The sequence below is a fragment of the Protopterus annectens genome, chromosome 4.part1, assembly GCF_019279795.1.
Source record: "Protopterus annectens isolate FY-2018-M chromosome 4.part1, PAN1.0, whole genome shotgun sequence".
Taxonomy (NCBI): Eukaryota; Metazoa; Chordata; order Ceratodontiformes; family Protopteridae; genus Protopterus; species Protopterus annectens.
Window position 1 is genome coordinate 70,195,597 of NC_056734.1, and position 25,949 is coordinate 70,221,545.

General features: G+C 42.5%; 1 protein-coding gene across 2 annotated transcripts in view; it reads right to left on the reverse strand.

The window, feature by feature from the left end:
* Positions 1-25,949, reverse strand: part of ZBBX (zinc finger B-box domain containing) — a 2,136,907-nt gene that overhangs the window by 1,036,011 nt on the left and 1,074,947 nt on the right. For both annotated transcript variants that reach the window (XM_044069997.1, XM_044069996.1), the window contains exons 11-12: positions 382-488; positions 141-250 (exon numbers count right to left, since the gene is read on the reverse strand). In XM_044069997.1, the coding sequence (XP_043925932.1) occupies positions 141-250; positions 382-488 (217 nt within the window). The remainder of the gene's footprint in view (positions 1-140; positions 251-381; positions 489-25,949) is intronic.

Here is a 25,949-nt window from a genome sequence, read left to right on the forward strand (position 1 = left end):
ACAGAGTGAAAAAAAGATATTTTGTAAAAACATATACTTTGAAACAGTTGAACAGTTAAGTCCAAAATCAAAAATGGATGCAGACTAACACAGTTATTCATTAATGATTTCAAACAGTATATGTGGAATATAATCCTTACTTCATCCAATTCAGTAATCTTCACAGAAGGTTCTGATAACCTGTCTTTATAGGTGGAGTCATCTACAGCAAACAGTGCAGTGCAACGTTCATGTTCTTCCATCTCTTCAGCTTAAAAGAAGTTATGAAATTAAATTAGATAAAAAGTAAGTTGGCAGCACAGACAGTTTTATACTACACTAGTACAAAATTGTCTAAGGCAGCACATCGTTCTACAGTATATTTACAATCAATTCTCAAACCTGTAAGTTCGGGGTCTTCAAAATCCGCAGTATCAGGTGAAGCATATGGAGAAAATGATGATACCGGATTATTCAACCGTGGAGTAGGAATTGGATCCAAAGGTGTTCTGTATGAAAGAAAAATGTCAAAATAGCAAAACTGTGGCTAAAGACATCCCAACAAGCAACTTATACTTTGTCAAATACATAGAAAAGATACTTTTATAAACCTACAGTCATTGAAATTTTGGCAGGTAGGCATCTTTGCTTCTGCAGCAACAGTTTGCACAGTGAATATATTATGAAAAGCTGATTATCTGTTGGACAAAGATGCCTTGTTAGTTTTTACCACTAAATAACTGTTATAAAAATTCAAATATTCCATTTATGCAGAAAGAGCCCACAGTTCTTTCATTCATTTAGAAATGTTCACGACTAAAAAGCTACAACTGCAATATCAAGTTTGTCGAATAGGACAGGTTTGGGGATATACCAGAGATAGGCAATTTGATGAGTCTGGCCACTGGCCTAAGAGTTGGACAATCAATGGGAGGGAGGGGGTGAGATTCCATCATTGCCACTGCAACCATTACAAATGGCTGATGGAATTACAGGTAGCAGTCTGCAATAAGGCATATTTCATCTATACAACTGAGCTATTCAAATACATATACTTCAAGGTATTCTGAATGCACTTAGGGGATGCAATTTAACATAAATACCTCTATGCATATGATAGTGATCATATTACCATCTCCAGCTCTTGACTTAATCTCCCTTGAAATAAAAATGAAACCTGCAACCCCAGCTAAAACTTTGTTTTAGAAATTATTCCAAGGCAAACTTCCTACTACTATGTAACACTCATGCAAAATCTCAAGCACTCTCTTCAAACCAAGAGATGTTCCCAGAAACCCTTTACAAGCATGAGGCAGCTGTTCCCACCTGAAATAAGCACAGGACAAACACAAAACACAAGCCCCCCTGGTGGAATCCCAACATGAACAGGTTGTACAACAAAAGGAAGAAAATTATGGCCAAAAATAAGAACTGCAATGTCCAGCATCAAACTAAATAAGCAACTCAGGGCACTAATTAAGTCTACAAAATCCAAATTTGAAGTAAATGTAGCCTCACAGGCAAAAGACAATCTCAAGGCATTCTTCAGCTACATCTGCAATCTCAAAGGCAATACACACCAATATGCCAAAGGAATTTTCAGTGGAGCCACCTACATTGGGATGGAGGAAATAGCAAATCTACTGGCAGATAAATTAAACTCCAATTTTACCTCCCTTCCCCAAGACACATCTCAAGAAATGTCCTCCATCATAACTTACTCAGCTATCACTAGGGAACAGGTCCTCAATGCACTCCCCAAGACCAATAAGACTGACATCAATTAGAAAGGGCTGTCACTAAGCTTGAGGAGTGTAAAACAAGGAAGAAAACAAGAAATTATGTAGAGGTACTATACATATTTCAGAATTTTTATGAAAGTTTGTATAAAGCAGAGAAATAGGGAAATCAAGAAATGGTACAATGGAAATGTTCATGGAAGAATTAAATATGCCAAGGTTACAGGTAGAGGAGGCTTAATTACTAACAGTTAGTATAGAAGAAGAGATAAAAATGGTGATGTATAACCAATCCACAGGAAAGTCCATTGGAACAGACGGTATTCCTCTGGAAGTTTGGAAGCTAGGAGGTAAAACACTGATAAAGATCTGGAAGGTTTTGTTTAACAGTATTTTAAGAGGAAGAGAAGCACCAACATCCTGGAAGAAAGCAGTGGTGGCTGTAACACCTAAAGAGGATAAAGACCCATCAGATCAAGCTTCATACAGGCCCATTTCAATCCTAAACTGTGATTATAAAGTGCTTATGGCTATAATGGCTAAAAGAATGACAATGGTGATGCCAAAATTGATAGGTATGGATCAATTTGGTTTTGTGGAAGGAAGACAAACATTTGACAACATTAACAGAAAGTACAGTTATGTAAAATCTTACCAAAACAGTATAGGTCTTTCTCTCCACTGTTGCAGTATTCTTTACAATAAGAATCTCCTGCCAAGAGTAGCATGACATCCGGCCAGTATACCAAAGCCTTTAGGTTGTAATAGGGAACACATATGTCACACATATGCTCCCTGCGCACGGTGATGTACAGACATGCCATCCTCAGAACTGAAAAGCCCCAGGAGGAATGACAGTCTAAGGAGAAAAGGAGGGAACATGTACATCCAGAAGGAGAAAAGGATCAGGGGGAGGAGGGAGGGACCAAATACTGCAACAGTGAACAGAAGGACATCTACTGTTATGGTAAGATTTTATACAACTGCATGTACTGTGTCCTCCTATATCAGCATTGTGGGATTCTTTACGATACAGAGAGTTCAAAAGCTCAGGAAGAAAGTTGGGAGGAGAAAGACCCAGCACAGCCCTCAAGAATACCAAGCAGGACAGCCCTGGCAAATCCATTTCTAGCCCTAGAAATAACATCCAACTTACAGGTCTTGGTAAAAGTATACACAGAAGTCCAAGCAGCTGCCTCAAGAATAGAATTAGTATCCAAACCTTCATAAAAAGCACTAGAAGAAGCCACAACCCTGGTAGAATGAGCCTTAGCAAAAGGAAGGCTTTTGCCCATGACAAAAGGAAATGGGCTTTAGAAATCCAAAAAAGAAATGGTTTTCTTGGAAACAACCAAACCTAAAGACCTAGAATAAAAAAAAACAGAAAGCTGCTCAGATTTACAAATAGCTTTATCTACATAATATCGGAATTGTTTATGCAAATCCCAAATGTGAAGAACCTTCCCACTAGCAGATTGTGGAGAAGGGAAAGCAGTGGGCAAATGAATAGATTAAGAGGCAGCTCAGATGCCCATCTGGCTGAGGCAGGGGCTAAAAAAAGAACAGTCATCCAGGAACAATGCTGTATGGAAGGTAAAGCTGCAGGCTTAAAAGGAGTCTGAGTCAATTTTTCCAAAACAAAATAAGGTTCCGGGAAGAAAGAATATGCCTCCTGGGAGGCTTAATGTGAAGGATGCCTTTTAAGAAATTGTTTGACCTCGAATCTAGAAGTGAAGAGGAAATCAATGACAGACAAGCAGAAATAGCAAAATAATATGTCAACCCAGCATTCAGCAATTCACACAAATAAGACTGAGAACCAAAGGAACTTCCACAGTAAGTGGATGTAGGTTACAAGAAAGACACCAGACAGAAAATCTCTTTTATTTGGATAAATAAGATTTTCTGGTAGTAGGTTTCCTGTATTCTGCAGGACTTGAAGCATGTCCTCGAAAAAAGGTGCCTAAAAAGGATCAAAACCCTATCACCCACAATATCAGTTTAAGAGTGGACAAGTGGGAAAAGATGAGAGACCCGTTTATCTTGTGTAAGTAGGTCCCCCCTATGAGGTAACTTGTGATGATTGCCCTGGGCTAAATGCAGAAGAAGAGGGAACCAATGCTGTCTGGGCCACAAGGGAGTCATCAATAAGATTTTGGAAGCATCCTGTTCTATCTTGAACAGGACATGGGTTAGAGAGGAAGGGAAGGGAAGGCATAAAGAAACATCCCCTTCCAAGAAAAAACAGGGTGTCCACTTTCTAAGCCACATAATATGGGACTCTGGTGTAAAAGAAAGGAAGCTGTCTGTTTTGAGGGGAGGTAAAAAGATCACTTGAGGAGTACCCCACTGGTGGGCAATATCCAGAAACACATCTCTGTGAAATATCTACTCATTCGTTTGTGTTATGGATCTGCTCACAGAATTTGCCACAATGTTCTCATCTGAGAGAATGTAAACTGCCTGAAGAGTCACCTGATGCTGTGCAGCTAGTTCTCAAACCTGAAGATCTAGTCTGCAAAAGAGATAAGACCTTGTTCCCCCTTGCTTGCTGATGTACTACATTACTATGGTACTCTCACTAAACTCTATAAAAATCAAATTAGTAGCCAATACCAAACTATTAGGAGTCATAATGGATGAAAACCTAAAGTTCGACCTGCACATCCAATCAAATATCAGCAAAACACACAAAAAACTAGGGCTACTACACAGGCATAACAGGTTTCTATGCTTACCAACTAAACAAGCTCTTGCCCTCACCTAACTACTACCATCTTTAACCTATGGTGCACCATTGTTAATTAACTTACAGTCTTCCCTGAAACTAAAACTAGAGTCCTGCTACAACAAGATTGCCAAATTCACTACAGGTTGTCGCCACTCCTCCCATCATTGCATAGCCTTAAGGAAACTACAATGGCTAGAATTCCCTCATTACCTATTACTCATACAGCTAACCACCTACATAAACTCATCCATAAACCATTAGACTGCCCTGCTCTCAGCTCCTTACTTGCCCCCTACTCCCCTCTTAGGCCTCTACGATCAGAACACCAACACATACTCCAAATTCATAAACCTAACCTACCTGCAGGAAAAGTCCTAGACTCCTGGATCATTACCAGATTATGGAATACCTCCCCCTCCTCTATATGTAGTGAATAACATCCCTCTAATTTCAAAACTGCCCTTCATAATCATCTCTTTTCTAACTGGATATGTAACTGTACTAATGCGCTTCCTATTATCTAAGAAGCCATTACTTGACTCTTTCTATGCATCAGTCTCAGCACTGCCTCTATGTTATCTAGCCAGTTTAACTACCTTGTATTGCTCCTACACTATCTAGCCTCTCTAACCACTCGATCTCTTGCACTATATCTGTAACAGACAAAAGCCTAAAATTAACTTTTCTCTGCACTCTTACTGACTGAGAATGTATTCATTTGTTTTCCTCCTGTTATTAACCTTAATCTTTTTGTAACTACCTTGAATTGCCACTGATACTTTCTATTCATTCTGTACTCATCTCTATATTATCTTCAATTTAACTACTAAAGGCACAAATTCTGTAGCACTTGTCTACCTTATTCTGGTGGATTTTACTCATTTTAATTTGCTCCTATGGATACTCTGAATTTCCTCTATTTTTGCTGATTATGTCATGATACTTTGCAAACATGCATTTTAATTTGCTCATGTTAATTTGATCCTATGGATACTCTGGATTTTTCTCTGTTTATTTTTGCTGATTATGTTATAATACTTTGTAAACATGTATTTAAATTATTTTGTCCTGGGGGTTTTCTCCCGGGGCCTCCACTGAAAATGGGCTTTTTATGGCCCAGTGGACTTTCTCTGTAAAAATAATGCCAATAAATAAATAAAATAAATAAATAAACAAACTGTGGCATGTCTGTGAAGATTTTGAGGGGCCTTGGAAGGAAAAGAGAATGAAAGGCCTGAAGGGCCAGGAGAAGAGCTCTCATCTCTTTAATAATGATGTGGTTATTCTATCGATGAAGAGATCAAAGGCCATGCACTTTCAGAGGACCAAAGGAGCCCCCCCAGCCCAAGTCTGATGCATCTGTAAAGATTTCCTGAGTGAGGAATGGAGGTTGAAAAGGAAGCGCTGGATTGAGGAATATCTGATAAATCCATCAATGAAGTTCCAGTCTGAGGCATGGGAGAAGGGGAACCCAGACTGACTTTAGGAACCACTGGAGCTTTCTCACATGAAACTTCACCGAGGAAGTGTAAGAATGGTAGAAGCCATGTCTCCCAGAGTCCTTAGAAACTCCCTGGCTATAATGGAGTCCATAGGAAGAAGGGATTGAAAGAATGCAATCAGAGTTAAAGCCTTGGGAGGAAACATACAGTGGATATAAAAAGTTTACAAACCCCTGTTAAAATGCCAGGTTTTTGTAGCATAAAATAAATATGACCACAATAAATCATTTCAAAACTTTTCCCACCTTTAATGTGACCTTTAATTTGTACAATTCAATTGAAAAACAAATCTGTTAGGGGAAAAAAATATAAAAAATAAAAAAATGTATAATAAAAGCTGGTTGCACAAGTATGCACACCCTTAAACTAATACTTTGTTGAAGCACCTTTTGATTTAATTACAACATTCAGTCTTCTTGGGTAGGAGTCTATCAGCATGGCACATCATGACTTAGCAATATTTGCCCACTCTTCCTTGCAAAAGTGTTCCACATTTGTCAGATTGCGAGGGCATCTCTTGTGCACAGCCCTCTTCAGGTCACCTCACAGATTTTCTGTTGAATTTAGGTCTGGGCTCTGGCTGGGCCAATCCAAAACTTTAAGTTTCTTGTGGTGAAGCCATTCTTTTGTTGATTTGGATGTATGCTTGGGGTCATTGTCATGCTGAAAGGTGAAATCCCTTTTCATCTTCAGCTTTCTAGCAGACACCTGAAGGTTTTGGGTAGAAAGTGACTGGTATTTGGAACTGTTCATAATTCCCTCTACCTTGACTAAAACACCAGTTCCAGCTAAAGAAAAGCAACCCCAAAGCATGATACTGCCACCACCATGCTTCACCATGGGGATGGTGTTCTTTTGGTGATGCGAAGTGTTGTTTTGCGCCAAACGTACCTTTTGGAATTGTGGCCAAAAAGTTCAACCTTGGTCTCATCAGACCATAACACATTTTTCCACATGCCTTTGGGAGACCTGATGTATTGTTTTGCAAATTTTAGCCAGGCCTGGATGTTTTTGTGTGTAAGAAAAGGCTTACGTCTTGCAACTCTACACCACAGCCCAGACATATGAAGAATATGGAAGATTGTTGTCACCTGTAGTACACAACAAGTACTTGCCAGAAATTCCTGCAGGTCTCTTGGCAGCCTCCCTGAACAGTTTTCGTCTTGCCTTTTCATCAATTTTGGAGGGATGTCTAGTTCTTTGCAATGTCACTGTTGGCCCATATTTTCTCCACTTTTTGATGACTGTCTTCACTGTGTTCCATAGTATAGCCAATGCTGTGGAAATTGTTTTGTACCCTTCTCCTGACTGACAATGAGATCCCCTTGATGTTTTGTAAGCTCTCTGTGAACTATGGCGTTTGCTGTAGCAGGCAACTGAGTAAATGTCAGGAAAATCTTACTAGGTCAGCTGAATTTTTATTTAGGGTTAATCAGAGTCTCTAATTGATGACAGGTGTTTACTCAAGAAGACTGAATGCTATAATTAATTCAAAAGGTACTTCAACAAAGTATTAGTTTAAGGGTGTGCACACTTATGCAATCTGCTTATTGTACTTTTTTTATTTCTCCCCTACCAAATGTGTTTTGTTTTTCAACTAAATTGTACAGGTTATAGGTCACATTAAAGGTAGGAAAAGTTTTGAAATGCTTTATTGTGGTCTCATTTTTTTATATCACAAAAACCTGGCATTTTAACAGGGGTGTGTAAACTTTTTATATCCACTGTACATGTCAGGATTGGAATAGACTGGAACCTGCACCCTAGAAAACATGAGCCTGAGAAGGGCTTAGGAATGACTTTTGGAAATTCACTGTAATCTAAGGAGACAAATAGCAAAGTGAAGATGCTTAAGGGCTTAGGTACGACTTTTGGAAATTCACTGTAATGTAAGGAGACAAACAGCAAAGTGAAGATGCTTAAGTAAAATCTCTGGAGAAGAAGCATGAATGAGCATGTTGTCCTTGTCCAGGTAAGGAAAGATCTGAATTCCCCTCAATCTTCAAAAAGCAATCACAGCAGCGAGGCATTTGGTGAAGACCCTTGGGGCAGTATAGAGGTCAAAGGGCAAAGCAAAGAACTGAAAATTCAAGTAAGCAATAGAGAAATGTACAGACCTCCTGAAAAGGGGATTAATAGGGATATGGAGACCAGCATCTTTGGGACCCATGGAAACTAGAAAGGCCTGAGGAAGAAGAAGAGGAAACAAAGTTTGAAGGGATTACATCCAAAAGGAAAGAACCTTCAAAAAGTTGTTTAGCTGAGAGAGTTCCAGAATGGGTCTCCAGGTACCTTCTTTCCTGGAGACCAGAAACATTCTGGAGTAAAATCGTTCCCCTTTTGAGAAGCTGGAGCTTTCTGAATTGTTCCTTGGGACAACAAGCCCCAAAGCACCACTGAAAAAAGGGCAGCTGTCCCTGAAGAGGCTGAGGAATGCCCAAATTGCGGGATGGGGGGGGGGGGTGTCCAAACCATATTAATACAACCCAAGAAATTTGATCTTTAATCAAACTGGAATGGACAGGGAAAGAGAAAGAGTAACATGACTGAGAAGAGAAGGGCGACGATAGTCAGACAGAGCCTGGCTTATCTGAAAAGGAGACTGAGGAGCCCTTCTTCCACCCTTTTTACCTCTGTGGTAAGGGTGAGGCTGTCTGCGAACAAGGGCAGGCTTACTAGGGTAATTCCATTAATACTTGGGAACAGGTGAAACAAAAATATGTTTCAAATCCTGCAAGGGTTTACCCTTTTCTTGAAGGGACATAAACAGCTCAGAGCAGCAGCACCAAAGAGATGTTTGTCATCTAGAGGAGCATCCATCAGCGCAGCCTTAATACCACCAAGCAAAGGATGAAGTTGAAGCCAGGAAATACCTCAACACAGAACCAAAAACAGCAGCTCTGGACAGGCATCAGCTGCATCATAGCTACATTTAATAGAATGTCAAGCTACTTGTCAAGATAACCCTAGTAAACAAAGAGCTGAAATCTTCCCTTCAGAGTCACAAGAATCTGAAATAACCTTGCAGGCCTAAATGGGAACAGCCAAAATACACCTGGTCATGCAAGTCTGGCAATTTACAACCCTAAAGTCCAAGGTTGCAGAAGTACACATTTTCTTAGTCAACCTCTCCATAGTTCTGGTGTCCTTGTCAGACATGAGCAGCTTTGTAAAAGGTAAAAGCTTAGATGGCTTATCAGACGCAACAGAAACAAAAGGGTCAGCAGATGGGGCATTTGTAAAGGAATATGTAATCCTCAGGCACCTTATAAAACCCATCAGGTTTTTTAGGAGCATGGGGTTGGCAGCAAGAGCAGGAGTGACAGTACAGGCCTTGGGAAACTCCACTTGAAGGAACTCATAATACCTTTGCTAGATATCTGAGACAGAGTACAATCCCACTTAAACTCCATCATAGGGAAATTGTATCACCAAAGGAAATCTACGCAAAAGGAGAATCAGGACTAATAGATTCCTCCTTCTCAGAACCACAGTCCAAGAAGAGGGAATCTGGGAAGAATAGGTCAAGGATTCTTCATCAGAATCCACATCCTCATCAGAAGAATCCTGCTCCAGTGTCCTCTTACGAGGAGTAGGGGAGCAGAAACTGAGACCCCCTGAGTAAGTTTCAAAGCCATCAGGGTATTAAACAGACCTTGTGTGAAATCTTGCCATTCACGTTGAGGGTCTTTAGGAGCAGGAGAAAGATGCTTAGTTTTCTGCTTCTTTTTCAAGGGGACAAGAGCCCTAATGATCTTAGGTGGCTCGAACCCCTGACAACACTCTATAAGTGTAGTAGGAATATCTTCTCTAACCAAGATTTGAGGAATACCCCTAGACCCTTCGGAAATGATTAGCAGCAGTTCCCCCTTAACATACGAGATGGATGTCATCAAAACCTCTGAAGAGGGTCTATATTAGAAGCACGAAAATGCTTCTAAGCAAATATGGAAACAGCAACACATTCATCGAATCGCATTTAAGCAATTCAATTAATATGTCATAGGGCAAGGAGGTGGTTAGCCAACTTCACAGAGTTGCCCTTTCCTTCCCTATAGTGTGATCTCGGTGTTGGTATATTTAGTTAGGGGGGGTGTGGGAGGCAGAGCCCCCCACTTTAGGGGGTGTGAAGCTTCTCACCTGTTTATAACGTTAAACTACTTTATTTTAGCAAACAGCTGCGTAAGGTTTTTCACTAGGGAAAAATTTGCTTACAAGGCCATTCGCTATTTTTAGCTTTCGAGCATTGTGTGGCGACTTTTATGTAGTTGCACATGTGCACTTTCATTCTTATAAATCTAGACCCTCTGAAGACATGTGAGGAGATGGATCCATGCTGCCCTTCTAAATGGTCACAGCAGAGGAATCCGAATGAAAAACCAGGCAGTCTTCCAATCTTTCACTAACCTTGAGAGGGACGTCTGGTGGAGGATGTACAGCCAAAGAATCTGACCGAGCTTTCCATGGCTGACCCTTGGGTAAGGATGATTCTGCCATAGTACCCTTAGCCAACAATTTAAGACACTGGTTCTCCAAGTATATAGCTAAGGAAGGGAGATGATTACACAAGGTCTTTGGAACAAATGCATGACAAATGCAACAAGACATATGGTTGTGAGAAGCACGAAAGCAAAACAAACCCTGCTTGTGATGATCCTTATGGGGAATCTGTCTCCCGCACTGGCATTTCCCCTTTCTGGAAGAAATTAATCAATCTGAAAAAAAAAAAAAAAAAAAAAAAACAGCTTGGTAACCAGCAGATGAACGAGCCTTCAGACCAACAATCGAAAATGGCTTTTGGACTGCTGGAAAAGAAGTTCTGAGGATGGTACGTCCTTACGACACCTTTATGCCCTACACCATGAGTGTGAGCATACATTTGATGAACAGTGTCTCTACTACAACCTAAAGACTTTGATATACAGGCACGACATCGGGCAACCCTTGACAGGGGATACCTATTGTAAAGAATACTGCAATAGTATAGAGAGACATCACTGGTGATCCAGAGGGAACCAGAATGTGAGAAAATACCACTGCTGTTGGTGGGTCTTGACGCACAGAAAGCACTTGACAGACTAAGTTGGGAGTTTATGAGCAGGGCATTGAAAGTATTTACATTCCATGATAAAATTATGAGGATGATTAGAAGGATACGTTAGGGATCAGAGTCGAAAATTAAAGTGGGTGGGTTTCTCTCTGACAATTTCTGTTTGAGCACAGGAATCAGGCAAGGATGTCCTCTTTCCTCTGATATTTGTACTATATTTAGAACCACTGGCAAAAATAAATAAGGAACTCAGAAATTCAAGGATATAACTGATATGGTAGTCAGGAAAAGCTGGTTCTATTTGCGAATTATATTATTTTATATCTGATAAAACCAGAAAAGGACATTTCAGTGTTGTGGAACATTTTGAGGCAGTTTCAAATCTTTTGGGATACATAATTAATGAAACTAAAACAAGTGCAATAGCTGTAAATTATGTATCCACACACAAATTGGTTCAGCAATATCCCTATTTATGGGGACATGATAAAATGAAGTACTTAGAAGTATGGATTAAAATGATTCTGGTGTGGCAGCAAAGGATATGTGGAAGACAGTAAACAAAAGATAATATAAAAACTGAGAAATCAGAAGCTCTGTTATATGGATATGAATAGCAAGATACACACAGTTAAATTGTTTGTGTCTTTTGGCTTTTCCCGGTTAGGGGTCACCACAGCGGAACTCTGGTCCGCTAATGATTGGCAGTAGATTTTTTTACATGCTGGCTTGTCGGGCCTAACGCACAACCTTCAATGAAGGAACGCCCATTCACGCATGTCACCACACAGTAGACGCTCTGAGACTCGAATGGGCAATGTCTAACTAGCACCACCACCGCATTAATGGGGCGATATAAGTATGTCTCCTAAATATGCAACAAAGTCTAGAAGCTTTAGGATCTTTGCTTGGAAGTGTTTACATAGGTATTTTTATACCCTAAGCAGACTCCAAAGATTTTTTCTTCAGGTAGACAGCAAATATTGGAGGTAGGAAGGGATAAGAAAGAAATAACTGAGAACATATTTTCTGGGTGTGCAATGAATTTGCAGAATTTAAAGATTTCCTGTAGACTGCTCTGTCAGAGATAGTGGGTGAGCAAATTGGTGCAACTAAGAAAATGTTTTTTTGAGCTATGATACAGAATCGGAATAGCCTAGACATAGTACGGCCTTGCTGAGTCTAATTATGGTGGCTGCCAAAAAAGCAATTACTAGAAAATGGAAATCAATGTCTAAACCAACTGTACTAGAAGTAATGAATACAGTAATCGAGATAAAACAATCGAAAATGGGATCTTTAGAATTGGGTAGGAGCAAATTACATAGAAAAAATAGAATTATGGGAGCAATACATGCAGATGCACAGGGGGAATGAAGTTTAAAAGAAGGCAAGATTTGAATGAGCTATGTAATGTTTGACTGACAATGACTGGACAGAATAAAAGTGATGTATAATGTTTGTAACTAAAATTATGTCAATATGTTTTGTTTTCATTTATATAAATGTATGACTGACTAGGTCATACTGGATAATTTAATAAAGATGTTTCTTGTTAAAAAAAAAAAAAAAAAAAGAAAACTGCATCGATGGGCCTCAATAATATCCCAGGATACTGCCTCAAAAGCATGAAACATAACCCACTGGGCCCAACAGAATCACTGTTTAACCACAGCCTCTACAAAAGGCTTCATGTCAAGCAAATGGAGGACTGCAACTGCAACTGTTATCCCTCTGCACAAGGACAGGCCAGCCACAGATACAGAAAACTACAGATCCATAAGCCTGACGAATCTCATACATAAAACATGGAAAAAACTATCATGGATATGATAAACAACACAGAAAAACTTCAGTCGCTGGATCCAACCCAGGTTGCTTTCATAAAGGCAGGTCATCATCATCTGCTTTTTTCCATTTTCTTCATGGGGTTGAGGTGTCATGTCAGCTGTTACCATCTTTCTCTGTTCAATGCCACTCTCCTGCCTTCTTTGGCACTCAACCCAGACTGTCGTAGGACTTCTCTCACACATTCCATCCACCTCTTTTGCTGGATGCCCTTGTTTCCTCTTGCCTACAAAGGCAGTTCATGCCCACTTAACCTGATGGATGGCTTCAAGTAGATCATGAAAGCAATGGTCAACGACAAAACTGTGCATACTGCTTCCCTTTGACATGTCTAAAGTATTTGAAACAATACCCCATTTAGGCACTGAAGACAAACTCATGAAATTAGATATAAATCCCAACGTCACCCAATGGATATAAAGCTGGCTCACAGACAAGATCTAAGCAGCCATAGTAGGGGAGTCTACCTCCACAAAAGGCTAATCAATAACAGAATCCCTCAGGGCTTACTGCTGGTGACTATCCTTTTTGGTATCTAGTTCTCCAAAGTCTAGGCTGACATGAAAGTCTTCTGGCTGACCAAGTTCACAATTACAAACTAGGTGTACTCAAAGAATCCTCCAAAGACACAAATACTCTTCAAGAAGTCCTTACATAGATTTAAAGATGATACCAGATATATGGTCTAAAACTCAATGACAAGAAATGTATACTACTCTCTTTTGGAAAGACAATTATGTTATGCACACTTATCTCTGTAAACTGTCTTTTTAAAAACAATAAATGTAAAAATCTCCAAGCACAGGATCCCAATATAGGCAGACTCATTCGTTGTTCGAAATCGAACCAAATTTAATCCAAACAGTAGAAACAAAGGTTACAAAAAGTTTAGCGCTTTCATTTCCTGACCGGAAACTTCATCAGAACAACATAATTAAATACAACTTGCTAATTTATAGCCAAAATTAAAATCAATGTAAAGATACAATTGGTTCATTCGTAAATTATTTGCTTTGATTGAAATACAAGTTAAAGTCATAGTGCAAGTGCAGGATAATAATGCAAGTGCAGGTTAATAATGGCCAACCATAATGAGAAGTTATGTACCTACCATAACGTTCCATGTTAGTTGTCTTCTCTCGCCTTCTTTCTTGCTTGATGGGTTCGGAGCCACTCGGCACTTTGCTAAGTTCGAGAGTCACTTTTACCAGCTCGAGGCAGCCCCATATCCCATGATGCAAGGCGGTAAGTACCCAGATCTCGTTTGGTACCTATAGGCAATAACACCTAGCACAAAAAACTTCCCAGAAGGAAAGAAAGGCGAAAAGCCTAAAGGATGGGCTATAAGGAAGACCAGACAACTAGCTGGTCTTAAGAAGCAATCTTCCATATAGGGAGAAAAAGGTCTGTCCAGGCCAGGGGGCAGGAGGAAGGGTCGCAAGAAAGAAGGCGAGAGAAGACAACTAACATGGAACGTTATGGTAGGTACATAACTTCTCAATGTTAAGTTGTCAATCTCGCCTTCATTCTTGCTTGATGGGACCGCGTCCCTAGCACCTCTATCCTGGGTGGCTCAATGGAACAGACTCTTGAGAACTGTAGAGCCAAAACTGGCTCTATCCCTGGAGGCCAAATCCAATTTGTAATGAGAAACAAAGGTATGAGGAGTGGCCCAAGTGGCTGCTGCACAAATAGTGTTTAATGGAAGTCTAGCCTGAAAAGCTGTGGAAGTGGCTAAGCTTCTGTTTGAATGCGCTTTTGGTTTAGAGCACAGCTGTTTAACCCCTGAGCTGATAGATTTCGGAGATGATGGAAGAAAGCCATCTAGATAAGGTCACTTTGGAGACAGGAAGGCCTTTCTTATTTTCAGCATAAGAAAGAAAGAGCTGATCGGATTTCCTGAATTGTTTTGTTCTGTCCAAATAATATCTGAGTTGGCGGTGAATATCAAGATAATGTAATTTTTGTTCCGATCTGTTTGAGTAATTAGGGAAAAATACAGGGAGGTCAATAGATTGGTTCAAATTATTTTTCGAGGCCACCTTAGGCAAAAAGGTTGGATTAGTTCTCAAGGAAACCCTGTCTTTGTGGAAGACCAAATGAGGGGGATGAACAGAGAGAGTATGAAGTTCTGACACTCTCCTTGCCGAGGTAATAGCAACAAGGAAGAGTGTTTTCCATGAAAGAAACTTCAGGGAACATGAAACAGCTGGCTCGAAGGGAGGAAGAATTAAGGATGTCAGCACTAGATTTAGGTCCCATTGAGGAGGAGGACTCCTGACTGGAGGTTTAAGGAGAAAAATTCCTTTTAGAAAGGCTCTACAAAGCCTGTGGGACATAATGTTGTGATCTGCAAACCCAACATGAAAGTTCGAGATAGCAGCCAACTGAACTTTGACCATGGAAGATGAAGAGCCCGAGTGAAAGATTTCCGCTAAGAAATCCAAAACTGCATGAACAGGGGCAGTAAAGGGATCTATATTTTTAGCTTTTGCCCAACAAGAGAAGCGTTTCCACTTGCTGGTATAAATCCTTCTTGTAGAGGATTTAAGGGAAGCCACTATGATATCCCTAACAGGATTAGAGATCATAGGAAGCCTGGCTAAGGAAGGAAGTGGAGCAACCAAGCTGTGAGGTTGAGAGAAGGAATAGACCGATGCAGCTGACCCGATTGGTGAATCAGAAGGTCTGGCACTGGGTCCAGATGCCACGGCTGCACCAAAAGGTGACGATGGAGGAACGGAAACCAAATTTGTCGAGGCCAATAGGGAGCAATGAGAATCATTTTGGCTCTCAAAACGGTGGCTTTCTGGAGTACTTGTGGAATCAACGGAAAGGGAGGAAAGGCATAAAGAAGTCCCTGGGGCCAATCCTGGGTTAGAGTGTCTCTGGGGGGATGGCCTGGCAGTGGGAAGAGAGAAAAGAAGTCTGGGCATTTGCTGTTTTGGGGAGTAGCAAAAAGATCGCAACATGGGCGGCCCCATTCTAGAAAAATCTCTTCCACTATAGATTGTTTGAGAGACCACTCGTGAGGCATGAGAATAGCTCTGCTTAATCTGTCCGCTAGAATGTTGGTTTTCCCAGGGATATGTGTTGCTACCAGAAACCGATGAGAGGAGATCGCCCATTGCCAAAGTCTGAGAGCTTCTTGACACAAGGGGTAGGACTTGGTTCCGCCCTGTTTGTTGATATACCATACTACAGACATGTTGTCTGTGTGAACTGCAATTGTTCCCAAGGGAAGAAAGTCGTTGAGGGCTTGCAACGTTAAAAGCACTGCTCTCATCTCTAGGACATTTATATGCAGGTGGTATTCAAACGGTTGCCACGTCCCATGAACCATCCTGCCCTGATAATGACCCCCCCACCCGATCAGGGAGGCGTCCGTAGTGACTGTGGCTACCGGGGCCGGGGATACAAAGGGTCTGCCTTGATGAATCTGGGGAGAAGAAATCCACCATGATAGATGATTCTTGCAAATTTGTGTCACCAGGATTTGGTGACGCATGGGAAGTTGTTGGTAAGACCACTGGGTGAACAACATCCATTGAAGAAGACGCATGTAGAAGTGGGCCAAGGGAAGAAGGGTAATGGCTGCAGCCATGAGGCTCAACACCTTCAGAACCATTCTGGCTTGCACCTTTTTGCTGGCAAGGATGATCCGCACGTGACTTTGGATATCTGAGATTCTTTGGTCTGTGAGGGTTGCTGACATCCGAACAGTGTTTAAGTTTGCGCCTATGAAAGTAATAGACTGGCAGGGCAATAAGGATGATTTTTCGTAGTTGATCGAAATCCCTAATTGAGTGCAGAGATTTAGGGTGTAATCCCTGGCTTGGAGAAGTTGATGCCTGATGGTGGCTGAAAGGAGCCAGTCGTCGAGATACGGAAACACCTGGAATCCTTGACGTCTCAGATGAGCCGTAACCACTGCCATACATTTGGTGAACACTCTGGGGGCTGTAGTGAGACCAAAGGGCAGGGCTCTGAATTGAAAATGACTGGACCCCAGCCGAAAGCGGAGAAACCTTCTGGAGCGTCTGTGAATTTTTATGTGATAGTACGCGTCCTGAAGGTCTATTGAGCACATCCAGTTGTCCTTGTCTAGGAAGGGCAAAATTGATTGAAGTGTGACCATTCGAAATCTTGTCTTTCTCACAGACTTGTTGAGTCTGCTGAGATCCAATATTGGTCTCCAGTCTCCCGTCTTTTGGGGACCAAAAAGAATCTTGAGTAGATTCCGGGCTCTGAATGGTCTATTGTAACTGGCTGAATGGCCCTTTTTTGTAGAAGCTTTGATACTTCTAACTTTGCAATTTCCCTTAGACCGGGTGGCATATCTGGAAGGGAATTTTTGTGAGTGAAAGGACTTTCCTCGAAAGGAATCTTGTAACCCTCGGATATGATCGACTGTACCCATCTGTCTTGAGAGAGGGAACGCCAGGCTTCTGGGTACAGCGATAGTCTTCCCCCAACTGCCTCCAAGGATGGACAGCCGGGCAACATCTCAGGGATGCTGGAAGGGCTTGTCAGAGAGAGGCTCTCTGCTTCCCTGGTTTTGTGGACCCCCTCTGCCTCTAGAGCGTCGGTTATTATTACCGCCTCTGCCTCTAGGGGTAAACTGACCACGTGCGTCTGGCGTGACTCCCTGGGATTTACGGAACCACATTTTTCCGCCCTTCTGACCTTTGGGGTAAGGTCTAGAGGGGGTAGAAAAATGGACCCCTACGGCAGAAAGAGTCTTGCCGTCCTGCTCACACCTGGTTAATGTATCCTTCACTTGAGGGCCAAACAATGCTGACCCATCAAAGGGAGAATTCGTGAAGGACGCCTTAAAGGGATCTGCAAAATTACAGAGCCGCATCCAGGATTGACGTCTAAGAGCCACTCCTGTACCCACGGCTCTACACGCTCCATCTGCTGCGCGCTGCGTACGAGATCAGTCGCATGGAGGAGTTAGCTATAGAGTTAAGGATTCCTTGCTGAGAAGCAATCTTTTCTTGAGCCCCTGCAGCTGTAGGATCCTGCACTACTTCACCTAGTTCTTTAAGGATGTCCCTTTGGAGTCTGGTGAAGTGACATAAATAGTTCAGCGAACGCATGGCAAAGGTCGCTGAGGAGAACATCCGCTTACCATACCTATCCATGGTCCTAGAATCCTTATTAGGAGGATGGACTGGTACGGAAGGATCTGCAAGTTCCTTTTTAGTGGCGGCCGCCACCACTATGGCATCAACAGGGACACCTTTTGTAAGGAATTGCTTTTCAGAAGGGGCTGTAATAAATTTAGACGGCCTCCTAGGAACTGGCTCTACAGAATCAGGAGCAGCCCAAACCTTTCTAGCAAAAACCTCCATAAGGGGGTCGAAGGGTGGAGACACCCAGGAGGTGGAGGGTCGAGATCCAAACGCCTCTAGGTATACCGACTCATCCTCGGAGGGATTTATGGAGGGCCAGTTTCCCCTCTGTTTTAGGAGTTCTAGGATGTCTGAAAAGGAGACATCCTCAGAGGGGGATCTTGGGGATCCCTCCGACTCATTTAAGTCGGTATCTGAAGTGGTAGACTCAGGGGAGTCCAGGTGTTTCCTCTTACAAGTCCTCTTGCGCGGAGGATCTCCTGACTGGTCAGGAGAATCCTCGAAAGGGGGGGTTCTTCCCAGTGGGGAAACCTGAGGCGGTGGATCTCTAGGTCCGGGAGCAAGAGAGATGGAAGAGATATCGACAGGCACTGTAGAGGGAGGAGCTAAGGGAATAGACTGCTGACTGAGCCCAGTGGCCAGCACACTCTTCATCACCTCGAAGGCCCCCCTCCCAGGGAGATCCGAGAGAACCCGTTCCGAAGAAACTGGGACTCCCGGGCCCATCGAAAGGGAAGGCTCCAAGGCAGATGTCGGAGCCGAGCTCACCAAGGCCGAAGCTCCAAGGGGAAGAGCGGGGTCGGACAAGTGTCCGATGCCACTCACCCCCTCGGAGGAGATCAGGGAAGCCCGACCACCGAATCCCTCCAAGGAAGGTCTCGAGGAGGAGATAAGAGTAGATGCTGAAGGTGCAGAAGGAGGGGGTATCTGCCCCTCAGCCATAGCCGTAACTATTCCGTGACTCCAGCTCCAAACTCTGTTGTAGAGTCGAAGGAGGAACTTGAAGTGGGTGTGGACTAATAGTCGTCTGTTGAGACGGACTATGAAGCATCTGGGCCAGTGCCTGTGATTTTAATAATCTGCTTACCACCCTCTCCAAATCATGGTCAGATAACCTGGACGACCTAGATGATCGGCTCCGATGGCTCCGTTCCGAAAGAAGAGGTGAGGCCGGAGCCGGCAGAATCGGGTTCCAAAGAGGGGACCTGGACCTCTTCCTCGAAGGAACCATCGGAGCCGACAAACCCACTGATCCAGTCGGAGCCGATAACTTTTCGCCCGAGAAGATCTAGATGCATCGGCTCCAGCCGGAGCCGATGCAGGCATCGAAATAGCGGTGTCGGTGCCGGTCGGCGCCGACACCGAAGCCTGGGCCACATGGTGGTCGGAGCCAGTACTCGGAACCGACACCAAAGTGACCATAGAAGTATCGGCACCGATAGCCATCGGTGCCGAAGATTTAGCCAAGGTCGGATCGGCTCCAGCCGGAGCCGATCTCGACTCTGACAAAGTCGGAGCCAAGGCCGAAGGCTTTGGTACAGAAGCCTGGGCCTTAGTCTTGGAAGGCTTTTCCGGAGCAGATTTGGCCGGGGAGCCCTCCGGTTTAAGGAGTCCCCTTAAAATGAGCTTGTTTCTCCTTTCCTGCAGGACTCTCTGGCTAAAAGAGTGACATATTGCACAGGAGTCCTGCAGGTGGAGAGGTCCCAGGCAGTATAAACAAGAAGTGTGACCGTCTGTCAGAGACATCTTCTGACAGCACGAGTCACACGTCTTAAAGCCCGAGACCCTCTGCTCTTTGGACATAGTGGATACAGAAACAGTACACACACAGTCCCAATCAAACAATTAAAATTAAAGTATAACTAGTAAAAACCTCACACACACACCCTGACAGGGGGGGGGGGGGGATGGGAGGGAAAGAAGGCCTGACTAAAAAAAATTAAGGAGGAAGAATAAATTTAGTCAAAAAGGGGCTTACAATTAACTAAAAATGAAAGATTTCCAAGAAAAAATACTTTTTATCTGAAAAGGGGCTAATATCAGTTTAAATTTAAACACTTACCAGGAGCTGGTAAAAGGAGGACCTCATCAGCGAAGCGGCAAACGAGATCTGGGTACTTACCGCCTTGCATCATGGGATATGGGGCTGCCTCGAGCTGGTAAAAGTGACTCTCAAGCTTAGCAAAGTGCCGAGTCGGAGCCGAGGATCGGCTCCGAACCCATCAAGCAAGAATGAAGGCGAGATTGACAACTTAACATCTGAATTTTCCTTATAATTCATCCTATACGTACCAAATATATAATACATAAACCATTACATAAAATAATATAATCTAAATAATTCAATATTCTAAAAGTACAGTTTTGTACCTACCATAAATGCAGATGTTCGAGAGTTCACCCTGCTGCAGTCATCACTCTTGGGTTATCCTGCCGTCAGGCGGTCCCGCAGTCGGTCTGAGTTCCAAAGTCTTGGTCCAGCGTCGGTTGCTGTCGCTTCTTCCCTGATGTCAGAGCGCCAGGTGTATATAAGAGGCATCCGATGCCATTTTCTTCAGTTTTTCTTGCCCCAGATGTCAGGTGCCTCCAATAGGTAGGCAAAATATATATAAATAGCTAGATAAACATAAGACAATACCTTTAGGCACAAGCAAATACACCACAGAGGTTGAATAGGATAGAGTGGTATAGATAAGTTCAGCTAGTTCAGAGGGGATGGAGGGAGGGTAACCTGGACTGCAGCAGGGTGAACACTCGAACATCTACATTTATGGTAGGTACAAAACTGTACTATGTTCATCGTGTTACCCTGCTGCAGTCATCACACTTGGGTTGAATCCCAATGCTAAGGATGGGAGGTGGAGTTAAACAGGGTTAGAAGGAGCTAGCAGGCCCTGCAAAATTACAGTGGCAAAACCAGCTCTAGTCTTAGAATATAGAGGTAAGTGATAGTGTTTGGTGAAGGTGTGCACTGAACTCCAAGTTGCAGCTTCCAGAATATCCTTGGTTGGCACTCCTCTGAGAAAGGCTGCTGATGTAGCTGTAGCCCTGGTGGAGTGGGACCTAATGTTAGCAGGTACCGGTTTCCCATGATGCGTGTAGCAGAAACGTATGCAATGCCCTATCCATTTAGAAATAGTCTATTTTGAGATAGCTTTTCCTTGTGATCCTGTAGCATAGGCTACAAAGAGCTGGTAAGAATTTCTGAAGGCCTTAGTTTTATCTAAGTAGTAACGTAATTGCCTGTGAATGTCCAAAGAGTGCAGGAGTCTTTCTCCTTTTTTTCTGGGGATTTGGGAAAAAGGTGGGCAAATGAATGGTTTGGTTTAGGGCCACACTGGATACCACCTTTGGCATAAAGGAAGGGTTAGTCCGTAGAGAGACTCTGTCTTGATGAAAAATGAGGAAAGGCTCCACTGCCATTAGTGCCTGTAGCTCTGAGACTCTTCTAGCTGAGGTTATTGCAAGTAGCAAGGCAGTTCTCCATGAAAGAAATTTTAAATCAGCTGAAAAAGCTGGTTCAAAGGGCGGCAGTGTAAGCTTTTCCAGAACAAAATTGAGATCCCAAGTAGGTGTTGGTGCTCTCCTTGGCGGTCTTATGTTCTTAGCCCCTCTGAGGTACTGTCTTAGGAGTGGATGTGAGAATAAAGGAGGATCCGTGTTGTAATGAGCTGAAATTGCTGAGGCGTGGATCTTAACAGATGAAAAGGAAAGACCTTTGTACAACATCTCAGTTAAATATTGTAGAATCTGAGGAATGTTTGGTTCAAGGGGATTTTGGCCTTTAGCCTGGTTCCAGGTGCAAAATCTTCTCCATTTGTCTGAATAAGTTTTCCTGGTGCTGGGCCTCCTGGCCTCCAGAATGACATCCATAACTGCTTTGGCTAGAGGTGTTGGCTGGTTGTTTAGGTAATTTGCCATGCAGCAAGGTTTAGTCTTGAGCTGGCTGTGTAGCATCTGATTGTCTCGCTGGGTGAGCAGGTGAGGAATTTGTGGTAAAATCCATGGTGGGCCCTGGGCCATGTTCCTTAAAATTGGATACCAACGCTGGTGTGGCCAGTCTGGTGCAATGAGTATCATTTGTGGCCTCTCTAATCTGACTTTCAGCAGTACCTTTGCTAGAAGAGGCAGTGGAGGAAAGGCATACACTGTTAATGTTTCCCAACTGAATGAGAGGGCGTCCACTTTCCAAGCTTGTGGATGGAATGTCCTTGTGCAAAATTTTTGAAGTTGGTTGTTTTGGGGGCTTGCAAACAGATCTATGTCTGGGCGTCCCCATTTTTGAGCTATCATTGCAAATACTTGTGGATCTAGTTTCCACTTGTGTGGATCCATGATGTTTCTGCTTAGGTCGTCTGTTAATGTGTTTTTCTTTCCTGGCAGGAATTGTGCTTGTAATTGAACCTGGTAAGACAGTGCAGTGTTCCACAAGGTCATTGCTTGCCTGCATAGAGAGTAGAATGTGTGCCCCCTTGTTTGTTTATGTACCACATTACTGTGGTATTGTCCGTCTTTATTATTAATTAAACAGTTACAAACCCCAGAGTAAGCAGGTTCAAATCCTTATATGATAAAATCCAATAAGTAAGTGCCAAACAGTTAGGTAATTAATACCAATAAACTGTTTAGTAAAATAAAAGATAAGCGCTTTCGCTACACAGCTTCTTCAGATCTATGACAATGCTTCTCTAGAAATGCAAGCATATATATCTCTCTAGTTAATTGAATTGAAGTTAAATATTCAAAGTAGACCTATTCACACAACACGTCATTTTCTATCGACGTTTTGTCGACGATTTGTTTGTTTTATGGAAAGGCACAGCTGAGCAACTAGATTTGTTTTTTACAACCTTGAACAATCTCACTACTTGCCTTAAATTTACAAAGAATAGCTCACAACATAGAATAGAGTTTCTTGACATGTACATTGAAAGACTTGATAACAACATCATTAATATGGGGGTCTTTCGAAAAAGTTGTTATAGCAACAACCTATTACATAGATCTAGTATGCACCCCCCTCATGTCTTCAGAAACATTATGAGAGGGCAGGCTATCAGAGCATCCAGACTTAATCCAATGAATCAATGCTTCGAAATTGAATTATCTAATCTAAATGATAGGTTAATAGAACCAATTAACTAGAGAGATATATATGCTTGCATTTCTAGAGAAGCATTGTCATAGATCTGAAGAAGCTGTGTAGCGAAAGCGCTTATCTTTTATTTTAATAAACAGTTTATTGGTATTAATTACCTAACTGTTTGGCACTTACTTATTGGATTTTATCATATAAGGATTTGAACCTGCTTACTCTGGGGTTTGTAACTGTTTAATCGATTACTTTCTATTTCGCTCACCCCAGCGTTTAACCTACAGCGAGACCAAGGAGTTTTATTTATTCATTACGCGTCTTTATTATTAGTTGTCCTGGGTGTAAGAGGTTCTTGAAAGCTGTTAGGGCATTCTGTACTGCTAGCATTTCTTTTTGATTGATATACAGATGCCTCTGATCTGTAGTCCATTTGCCCTGAATGCACTGTCCTGCCATGTGTGCTCCCCAGGCATAGTCCAATGTATCTGTTGTCATAGTTTGCCTGGCTGTGGGTAAGGTGAAAGGCTGACCCTTGTTGAGGTGACATGCCTGTGCCCACCATAGAAACTCCTGCTGAAGGCAGGGAATGAGTGGTATCATTGTTTCCAAGCTGTGGCTGTGCCGAGTCCATACGCTTTTCAGGTACCATTGTAATTTCCTCATATACAGTTTTGCAAATGGTAGTAGTATGCAAGATGCCATGAATCCCAAGGCCTGCAGAATTTTTCTTGCAGGGAGTTGGGTCTTTGTTGCCATTATTTTGAAATATTGAGTCAGCTGTTGTTTCTTGTCTGGCATGAGATAAGCCATCTGGGCCGTTGTATTAAAGCTGGCACCCAGGAATATTATGTTTTGTGAGGGCACTAGTTTTGATTTCTTTTCGTTTACTGTGTACCCTAGGCAACTTAGAAGGTGTTTGACAAATGCCAGATGCTTTAAAAGAATGTCCTTGCTTTCTGCTTGAATAAGGCAGTCACCCAGGTATGGGCATATTTGAACTCCTCTTTGTCTGCAGTATGCAATTACTGGTGCCAGGCATTTTGTGAAGACCCTGGGCGCAGTAGATAAGCCAAAGTGCAGTGCAGAGAATTGATAATGCATTGAACCTGCAATGAAGTGGAGGTATCTTCTGCAATTTTGTCTGATAGGGACATGCAGGTATGCCTCCTTGAGGTCCAACGTTACCAGCCAAGCATTCTTGCCCAGCATGGGAAGAAGCTACTGTAGTGTTAGCATCTTGAATTTTGGTTCTTGCAGATAGGTGTTCAGAACTGAAAGATCCAGAATGGGTCTCCATGCTTTGTCCTTTCTTGGGACTAGAAAGAGTCTTGAGTAAAATTCTTGTCCTTGCTCCTGTGTAGGTACCTGTTGAATGGCTTTTCATGTCCATGAGAGCTGTAATTTGTTTTTGTGCCTCTGCCCATTGATTTGGTGGCAGGTTTGGCATTCGTTTTATCCTTGGTAAGGTATGAAAGTGTATCCTTGAGAGACCACGTCTAGAACCCATTTGTCTTTTGTGATGATGTGCCAGTTGTCGGCAAAAAATGCTAATTTTCCTCCCAAGGGAGCTGCCAGGAGAGATTTGCTTGGTAGTTTGAGGATTGAGTCATTGTGTTTGTCTTCTGCTAACCTGGGGCCTGTCTTCTCCTCCTTTCTGGGTAGCAGTACCCCATTGGCGAGGTTTGTAAGGGCCTTGTGACTGACCTCTGCCCCGTGGGCGTCTGTATTTGCGCCTCTGTAATCTGTCTGAAGCTGGAAAGGACCAGTTTTTTATTGGCCAATTTCTGCTGAAATGGGGGGGTTGCACCTGCAAAAAGTCCTTGACCATCTGCATAGACTTTGCCTTATCCTCCATTTTCTTTAAAACCTCTTCTGCTTTGACACCAAATAATACATCCTGCTGTAAAGGTGCATCCAATAATTTTGCTTTAACATGATTAGGAAGGGTTTGTTCTTTTAACCATGCATGTCTACGTATGATAGAGCCAGTAACAACTGCTCTACAGGAAGCTTCCAATGAATCAAATCCACACTGTAAAGTATGTTTGCCCACCTGTTCAGCTGCATGCAACAGATCCTGCATTTCCTTGAATTCAGACTGTTCAGTATGTGTATTTTTTGTTTTAATTGACACATTAGGAATTGCTGATATTTCAGCATGTGGAACTGACAATTTAATGCTCTCATAGCCAGAGTTGCTGAGGTGTATATTTTCTTTCCCCATCTATCTAGGGCTCTGGAATCCCTTTCAGAAGGCACAGCATTTTTAGCCATAGAAGCTTTAGCTCCCTTAGGACCCTGGGAAATTGTTTCTGGGTCAGCCACAGGGCTTTTATAGAGGAATTTGTGTGAGTCAGGTACTCTGTAGTATCTGTCTGGTTTGACTGAAGCAGGATTTAGTCTAGACTCCAAGTAAACGTCATCCACAATATCCAAAACTGGAGAGATAGCAAGGGGTCTGTGCTGGGGTAGTAAAAGGAACTCTCGGAGCCTTTTCTTAGAATCAGAGTAGTCCTGGCCTTCCCAGTGGAAATGTTCCCTCATGTGTAAAGTTTCCCCAAAGGCGTAGTCTTCAGGGGGAGATGCTGAGGGAACAGAGTCTTCAGCATCAGAGTCTTCATAAGGTGGAAAAGTGTAATCCTATTCCTCAGAAGAATCTGAGGAAATTGAAACCTGGTCAGAGGAAGCATAATCCTCCTCTTGTCTTGGTCTTTTATCAGGAGAGGGATAGGAACACCTGATTAGGGTTATCAAATCTTCAGCCATCTTAAGCATCTGTTTCTTAGGCATGGGGCCTTGAACTGTAGACTGATGTACAGTCTTCTTTGGTTTTAAAGGAGTTTTAAGCTTAGCATAAGATTTAATGG